This window comes from Limulus polyphemus, unplaced genomic scaffold (genome assembly GCF_000517525.1).
Source record: "Limulus polyphemus unplaced genomic scaffold, Limulus_polyphemus-2.1.2 Scaffold3987, whole genome shotgun sequence".
In the NCBI taxonomy this organism is placed as follows: domain Eukaryota; kingdom Metazoa; phylum Arthropoda; class Merostomata; order Xiphosura; family Limulidae; genus Limulus; species Limulus polyphemus.
The window spans coordinates 80,682-90,237 of NW_013669597.1; the positions used below are offsets into that span (position 1 = coordinate 80,682).

A 9,556-nucleotide genomic window follows, 5' to 3' on the forward strand; every position below is an offset into this window, starting at 1 on the left:
TATATATATATATATATATAATTGCAGTTTGCCCCTACAATCTCAGATGTTCCTCCTACAGATGTACATTCCTAGTGAGTTTGATGTTGATTGGAGATGGTCCTGCAAAGTAAGTCCTCACATGTACTGGCCAGTATCCCTCCTCCTACTGCAGATTGGATGACAAATGCCCACTGCCACCAGGTTTTGGACTGGAGATGCATCCCAGGTTTGTGGACCCTCTTCTTACCATCTGCTGGATGTTGGTTCTCGGTGGATGTGGTGTTCGTTGTAGCTGGACACAGCACGTTTTTCTGCTTGTGTACGGCCAGATATACTCCTCTCACCACAACTAGAAGTACTATAGGAAGATGCTAACTTCCGATACAATATTTTATCTCCTCTCACAAAATAGATAGAATCCCACACTGAACTGATGGAGGGCTGACAAAAAAAAAGATTCCCCTTTAGGAAGCACCCAAAAAGAACCCAGGGGGTGTAGAATCAAAAGAGAAAACATAGCACCTCAGGAGAAGACCACACCACATCTGATCCAAGTATACTCTTCGCTCTTTTATGATAGTGTTGTGAACATAAAATGTGAAAAAACAAAAAGGAGTCACAGAAATTGTATGACCAATGAATTGAACTCCAGGGTGTCATGTGGCTAGGGTGTGACAAACTGTAGTGGTAGTTTGACCTCATCCAAAACCAGGTAGGTAGAGGATCACCTACCTCTTTACTTTGAAATGGGGAATTGGTAGGGAAGATGAGCTTCTGTACCAAAATCCGTCACCACTTGCGCTCACTTCCAACACAACCAACACCAGATCTGCCACAAACCAGCAGACAGTAGGAAGGTAGTACTATATCCTGACACAATGAATACCAATAGATATTTACCTCCTCTCACATTTCCTACCTATTCTCCCCAATTCCAATGATATCTGGTGTTGGTCTTCTGACCAGTCTCAAAGTGATTAAGTAGTGCAGATGTGAGAGGACACTGGTTACGATAGGAGTGGTATTATACTCCTATTGGTGGAGAGCTGCTGCATGATCATTTGCATATGGATATGCAAAAGTGGGATGTGGAATGTTAGTAATGTGCATTGAAAATGTGACAGTAGAGGATAGTGCCAGTCGAGAAAAGCTGTTTTGTGAGAAGAGGTAAATATCTATCGGAAATACATTTTCGGTATAGGAAAATGCTAACTTTCTGCACAGAGAATTCTCTATTCCCTGATCCAGTTTCAAATTTGTTGTCGTAGGAATTACATTGACTAGCTTAGCCGAATTTTTAAGGCTCTTATTGCATAGTTAGAAAACCAGAATTATATTGATAGTTAAAGGACATTGTTTGCATTTTGTGTTATTATTCTGTGTTTTTAGTTGCATTATTTAATTAAATAAAAAATTATTTAATGTAATAGTACCATTAATATAAAAAAGTAGGCTTAAGAGTTATTGACAGTCAAGAGCAAAAAAATAAGAAGGCCAAGTTAAATACAATATTTATTGTTTTATATGTGTATCCTATATTTCATATTATAAATTATTTAACTAAAATGTAAAAATGAGAATCTTATTAGGTTAGATTAGGTAAGATACCAAAAAACATAATAATAATAAAAATTCCTTATGAGGTATGCTTGCGAGTAGCTCGTGGATTACGTAATTCGATATGGTAACATGAGCTGCATGTCCTCCAAGTGACGTACAACTTGTATGGCAGGATTATCAGTTAGAAATGGTTCAAAAGGCAATAAAGCTAAGTAGATGTATGATGTTACAAGCTTTAAACTGTTTAGGGTAAACAATTGTGGTTTCCTGTTACGATGTACACTCATTCCAGAAAGAAAAAAGGGTAATTTAGATTTGTTTTTTAACTTTTTATGGTGATTACGACATTGCTCTAATAGACCAACCCTACATAGAGTTATAGTATAGAAAATAGTGAATGAAATATATAGTTTTCTTTAATAAAACATTTAATATTTGTTTAGGAGGTTGTAAGGATTATGCAAATGAAAATTGAAAATTTTCAGATGAAGAAACATATTTTTAACGTTAACATGAAAATCACTTTACACTCTGAGCAGTCAACATTCTGACTCCATATAATTACAGAAAAAGTTTTAGTAAAACTAATTAAATAAAAATTCTGATTTTTTTTTATGACAAAAGATATTTATTGTTTTCTGAAAACTTGCAGAATTTTATGAAGGTACGTAAAGTACTTTTAAAATTATACTATGTATACCACCATGGTAACATGGTGGTTACAAGATTGTGTAAAATACACAAACCCATTATGAAAGTGTTAACTCCAGTTAATTTTTCTTCATTTTCCTTTTAAACATATCCTTACAAATGTTAAAATAAGGTATCAGATCTATCCTTTGTTTGCCAAAAATCACTGCCCTGAAGGTTTTCTTTCAATATTAAGCCTTGAGTGACTGAGTTAGGCCTATTATGTTCATAAGTTTTAGAAGTACTATTTCTATGCAGTACAAAAACCTGATACAGTACGTATAACACCAAAGCTGTCAAAGCAATGAGGAATGTGAAGAAGAAACATTGGCATTCAAGTATTATTTTACTGAAGGTTATTTATTTTCTAAATGAAATAACCACTGCAACATTCTATGAAACAAGTGTCCCATTCACACTGTCTGTGTAGGCAGTTTAAGTTGTTATGTTCCAGGGCTTGCCCCATAGACACCAAAAGAAATTTTATCTTAAGAATATACAATACTGCAGTGTATAAAAATTTGCAGAATATTTCAGGCCTTTATTGGTTAGGCCTGGCATGGCCAGGTGGTTAGGGTGCTCGACTCGCAATCTGAGGGTCGTGGGTTCGAATCCCCATCACACCAAACATGCTCGCCCTTTCAGCCGTGGGGGCATTAAAATGTGACAGTCAATCCCACTATTCGTTGGGAAAAAGAGTAGCCCAAAAATTGGTGGCGGGTGGTGATGACTAGCTGCCTTCCCTAGTCTTACACTGCTAAATTATGGATGGCTAGTGCAGATAGCCCTTGTGTAGCTTTGTGCGAAATTCAAAACAAAACAAATTTTATTGGTTTGTGGATATTGATAAATATCTATTAAGTGGTACATATGTGAGAAAAATACAGAGGTCAGTTTTTATATTGAAATTACTTTAATAAAATCTATAAAATTTATTTAGTAAGTAACCAACATTTTAAAATTGTTAGTTACACAACTATTTGAATAAGTATCATTCTCTTTTTGTTTTAAAAGAAATAGTTATGCAAAAAATATGGTTATTCCATGTTGTTTACAAGATTATTTTTGGAACTACAGTAAACATGTTTTATGCTTTTATTTGCATAAATATTAGCTTAACAAAACTTTTATGTCACATTAGTTTCTGATGGAGGATTTACAAAAAATAGATTACACAACATAATTAGTAAAATTTCTCAAATATTTAATGTAAAGCCTTTAATAAAAAGCTGTTCTTTGATAATTATTTGATACTGAATGTTATAGATTTAACAAGTGGGTGTACAAGATGTTATTGAACCAAGGTGACTTCATTCTGCAATCAGCATAAGACTCTAAGAAAGTAAATTTCAGCATCATTTATGTATTTCCTAGGCACATGTTCTCTATCTTTAATATTCCTCATTGAAAAAGGAAGATCTCTTATGTTGAAACTGGCAAATGTTCTATTAAACACTATTGTCATTCATTCATTTACTTTCACAGATTTTCTTTCTTAAGGAATGAAGAGACTTTCTGTTGATAATTTATTTTTAATGTAGCTTGGAGGAGGGTAAGATGAAAACTGTTGAATTACAGCGAGCTAATGAAGCCTTAGACAGAGCCCTTAAAGTAGAGCAACAGAGACGCCAACGTGTAGAAGAGGAATTAAACTATGCTCAAGAACAGATAGTTCTTGATGCACAGTCTCCAACCAAAAGAGAGGTTTGTTAGTTCTGAACATTCCTAAAATATTTTTTCTCAATTTTCCTTTTTCTCTATGTTAACTTAAATGTTAAAAGAATATTGATAATATTTTATTTTATTTTTTCTTCACAAATATCTCATGTTTATGGTTCAAGACTTAATGGTCAGATGAAGGAAGAGTTTATTCAAAGACATCCCAATCAATTTGACCATACCAGCTGAATCAAAGACTTGTTAATTGAGTACTGCATCAATAGCGAAACATAAAAAATGGGTACAATGAATTCATTATCTTCAAAGAAGGGTGATTGGAAACATATATAAGAAATAATTAGCTTCAATATTTTGTGAAATTAACAACACAGTAAAGCCAAAAAATGTACAGTGTTGAAATTGAAGCAGATGAATGATTCATTACAAAATTATTTCCCTAGTAATTCTCAAATTAAATAAGCCATTTCTCTAATGAAGAGTAAGTATAAGTATAATACCCAGTATGATACCACCATAGTATAATCCATATAGATTTCATCATGTCATATTTTTCATTAATATTTAGTTTTTTTTCCATTTTAGAAGAAGTGCCAAGCTTCATTCATTGAGATCTGTTGAAATAACCCTAAGTAAACATCTTCTAGAATGAGCCCCCTGTTAGCCATCTTAGGTACAGTAATAAAAGATGCTGGGTTGGCTTGTGTGACAGGTGTTAAAAAACAAAGCCATTACAACACTTATTATTTGGCACAAAAACTTGTGATAATACTAGATAAACTGCTTGCAGAGATTAAAATAATTCATTACAAAGAGATTTGAGTATTATAAGAAATATTAAAAATACAGTAATATAAAAAAAAACTTAATTACAGATGTTTCAGAGTTTTTTATAATTCCTTCATTAACAAATTTTTAAGCAAGAAATTGTTGATGTAGATGGAAGTTTAGAAAGAATGCATGAAGACAATTAAAATACCTTTAAATATGATGGTACAGATTGGAAGAAACGTGTGTACTGAGAAATCAATAAGTCTTGCTATACTAGACTGTGTTTTAATGCCATTTGATGACCTTCCGCCAAATCTTAAGCTACTCTTTTCCCAGCAAATAGTGGGATTGACTGTTGTACTGTCACAACATACAAATTAAACACACAAAACATGACAGATATTATTATTTAAGTCACTGACCTATTGATTTAATTATGACAAGCTTTACATTGAAGCATTTTAAAGGGAAAACAAATGCCTGGCTGTGCAACTCGATCATTGCCTTTCCTCTGGTCAACAACTCAAAATTAAGGACAGTGCCATATAGCTTTGTCATTACTCAAAAACAAAAAAGATGGCCCCCCCACAGCTGATAGAGCGAGCATGATTGGTGGTAATTGGAATCAAACCTGCATTCTTTGAATCATGAGGCAACCACCTTAATCAGTAATCACTAGGCTATGCCACCCCAAAGTTGGAAAATTGGAATAATCAAAAACTAATTTTGATTAGCTGACTGTTTTTGCTACGTTAATGGATTTTATCGTAATTTTGATCAGTTGATTATTTTACATGACACTAATGAATGCGATCGATTCTTATAGGTAATTAAGTTAATTGCCCAGATTTTGTGAAAATGAAGAAAAGTATGATAATTTCACATGTTAAATCTTAGTACCAAGATTCTAAGCTGTACCTAAAAAAGGCTAACTGCCACAGTATTAAGGTCAACGGAATTTAAATACAGAAAACCATGTTCAATATAGCTTGCTAAAGATGGAATATGTATATTCTGAAATGTTCAAAAATTAAATGTTTGTTGCTGAACATAAATGTTCGTTGTTGCTGCTGTCATCCTGTTGTTCATCATTGAACTTCGATTCCCATCGATGAATCTGTGGAAAGCCTTTATGATTAGAAAATCCAATTTTACCATGAAATTCCTTACTATGACACATGCTATAGTAATTGTATTAAGTTTTAATTTACATAACACAGTTCAGTGCTAGTCTAATCTGAAGTAGTGAATCCCATTTGTGTGTGTTTGGTGTACAAATATACAGGAAGCTTTTTTTTAGTGAGAAACTTGAGTTTTTCTTGTCTGTGCACAGACCCCCCCCCCCACCCAAACCATAGACCATACTCTACTGCATGACTGTTGTGCATACCTGATCCTAGAATACCAAAACCTGAATGTTAAAAGTATACCTCTCTTGTAGCCAGAATGTTAAAAGTATACCTCTCTTGTACTAATATGTTGAATTAAGGTGTTGTTAATTTATCAGTTCATAAGTTTTTAATTTGTTTCTTAGTGCATCAATGTTAAAAAGTTTGCCTGATGTTCACTAAATTGGACAGTCCTTCAAATTAAACGTTTTAAGCAGTTCTTGGATGTGTGTGGAGAAAATTTGAAAACTTCTGTGTTCCAATAAAGATGATAAACCTTGTCCTCATTTCAGTAAAACTCACTTTATGATAATAAACAGAAAATGTACGAGTAAATGTAATCAGGCATATTATTTTTTTATGTGTTAATACTTTCAGTATTGTCTACTGTTGGAGGATGACAGACCTCAGATGGTACTAGAAACCAATTATTCCATATGTAAGTATATCAGGTCTAATGTTGTGTCCTAGTGGAGTCTTGTTTAATATTACAATGCTAGTTTCAGAATGTTTAAGAATGTAAATGCAGAGACTACATACTTCAGATATAAAGTAGGATAACCATTGAATATGTTTGGACCTAAATTAGATTTTTTGGTAAATATACAATTTATAATGATAATAAATACTACACAACATAGCTATATAGCAGTTCATTGTGCTGTACACATGTAACCATTGACCTGAGAGCCAGGTTTCACATTAAACTGACTACATTGATCCTGTGATTCAAGATTCATCAGTTTTGTTCTTATATAATGTTATTCATTTCTCATAGTAAGTAATTATCTCATAAAGAGAAATTTGTATTCATCATTTAGGCCAACTTGTATAACTTTGAACAGTCATGTTATTTATTTTTTCATCTATTTACTTCCAACAAATCCATGCAGTTTTTTTTTAACTATTATAAATAGTATTTATCTTACTGTTTATAAAAATTACCTTTGTAACCCTTTTTGGAAATTATGTACAAATGTTTCAAAATGAGCCACGTATCTCTAACTTCATGCCACAACATAGGCCATCATATCTAACTTCATGCCACAACATAGGCCATCATAAGAATCCATTAGTTTCAAATTGCCAGTGGGAGTTTCTGTAAAGCAAAAAGCAACTGTCAAAGTAATTAGTTCATCAAAATAAATAAATAGATACAATCACACATATATGTGTAATTTGTCCTCCATTTTGGTTATCATCTTCCAGGAAGTACTGAGAAAGACTGCATTCCTAGTGGTAGTAGCTAGACTTAGGACTTGGGTATTCTTGATAGAAAGGGTGGTGCACTATCCACTCATCCAGTCTCCCAACCCTGTTAGGACTTGACTGCTTTCAAGAAGGGGTAACCACGTACTGATGACTTCCATGCTAGATTTACTGAGTGTAATATCAGTTGCATGTATGTAGAAGGCTTTTGTCATCTTTCTTTTTCTCATGTGTGGTTCATATACCATTATTTTTGTATTATTCCTAAAGATTCAAAGGAGCAAACACCCCATTTATAAACTCCCTTAATGACGTGGACTCTAGTACATTGGAGAAACAAAATCACCAATGAAACTTAGAATTCAGGATAGTAATATACACTGTAATATCAATCTATCTTGTATAGCTAATGATGTGAGTGAAAAAAGCCATACAGTAAAATGTAAAAATAAGTAATTAATGTGATATAAGCCACACACAAGAAAAATATAGATAAAATAATCTTTATACATTCACCTAACTGATAATACATACTGTCAACCTAGTATAGAAGTCAGAGAAACCTAGATACCTCTCTTGAAAACATTAACATAGGTAGTTATTGAAATCCTAATGGAAGACTCCAGAAGAGTGGATATTCCACTAGCTCTTCCTCAAGAAGAATGAAGGTCAATTTCGGGCTACTACGATAACAAAACCCAGTTCTTCTTCAGACCTGAAGATGACAGCAGATCACCAGCAAAACATAAGATGTAAACTATTGTCTAGTAAGATTATTGTCCAGTTAATAATTCGACTTAGTTAATAACATAGACTACTAATTCCGATACAATATCTTACCTCCTGGCATAAAATAGCTTTTCTAGATTAACACTGCCCTCTAGCGGTGCAAATTTTCAATGCACTCCACTAGTCTTTCATCTTCCACTTCTGCGTATCCACATGTAAATGATCACACAGCAGCTCTCTACGAATAGGAGCAAGACACCACACCTATCATAACCAGTGCCCTCTTCACACCTACACTTGTTAATCACTTCTTGATTGGCAGTAATACTGTTTTTTTATCAGGAATTTGTCAATGTTTTATATTATACTATTGACTTTTTTTTTTAACTTGTTATTAAAATTTTCTCATTTTGGTATTGTGAAAAGTTGCTTTTTTTTTCTTTCAAGTTTTTCTTACTTTCTCAGGGGCCTTTTTGTTATTGTATTGTGGATCTCACTCTGTGGCAAGTGGTGCCTGACCAGACATACTTATTGTTTTTTAAAATCCACACTGTCCATTCGGCAAATGTACTCGATGTTACTTACATCGTAGCCCTTCCTACCATAGACCTGATGTACAATTCCAGATGCTGCCAGATGTTGGTTGTGTGTCTCCATTTTATTGTTATCTGTGACTAAACAATTATGTTGCAGGTTTGGGTTATGTACACCGTAGAGTTGAGGTGTTCCATAGGACTGCTAGTAGTTCTCTCTAGTGGTTTTTTGCTTCATAAATATGCTCGTCCCAGACCGTACACTCGTAGACTAACATGAGTAAAGCAGACAGAGATTGCTGACCATCTCTGCTGCTCCATGGCATTGAGTCTCTTCCTACCTTGGACCTGATGTACAGTTCCAGATGACATCTGATTTTGGTTGATCGACTCCATTGACATTCTTCTGAATGATTATAAAATCAATTCAAATAAAATAATAAAAATATATGATTGATGTTTAAAAATAAGATAAATAATATTGTGTTATAAAATCCTCACTCTAAAAATTTTAGTTTGTAAAATGACATAAATAAAATTCATAATTACTGAAATTTGCTTAACTTAATCTAGTTCACACCATAATAGTCATTCATGAAATTTGATGATGTAAATAGGGCCTGATGAGCCCTGATATTGTGTGAAAGACATCATCGGCACTATATATGGCAGATGTAATACGGTTGACATATATTCTTCTCTCCTTTCACTCATAAGTTCTTAGAATTATTAGCCCTTTAACTATGGCTGCTTTAAATGCACATGGAAATATTACAGCACACTCATATTCCACTGCTGGAATGCGGACCGTACCCTATATGGCGAATCGGCAGTCAATGGGTAAACACTGTGGTCACTCAAACTGCTCTGGGTACAAGAAGACTAGCTAGCTGGTTCACCAGAAAATTTTAAGTTTAATCATTGATAATAATATTAAGAGTTTGATTTACTGTACTCATATACTTGGAGTAGTTAATGACCACATTGTCACTTCAAGAACATCTTTTTAGTTCTCTA

At 33.5% G+C, this 9,556-nt stretch overlaps 1 protein-coding gene across 2 annotated transcripts in view; it reads left to right on the plus strand.

Annotated features, from left to right (window-relative positions):
• The window catches only part of LOC106470413 (golgin subfamily B member 1-like), a 56,362-nt gene that overhangs the window by 40,337 nt on the left and 6,469 nt on the right, over nt 1–9,556 (plus strand). For both annotated transcript variants that reach the window (XM_013930969.2, XM_013930970.2), the window contains exons 16-17: nt 3,774–3,936; nt 6,447–6,507. In XM_013930969.2, coding sequence (XP_013786423.1) covers nt 3,774–3,936; nt 6,447–6,507 — 224 coding nt within the window. The remainder of the gene's footprint in view (nt 1–3,773; nt 3,937–6,446; nt 6,508–9,556) is intronic.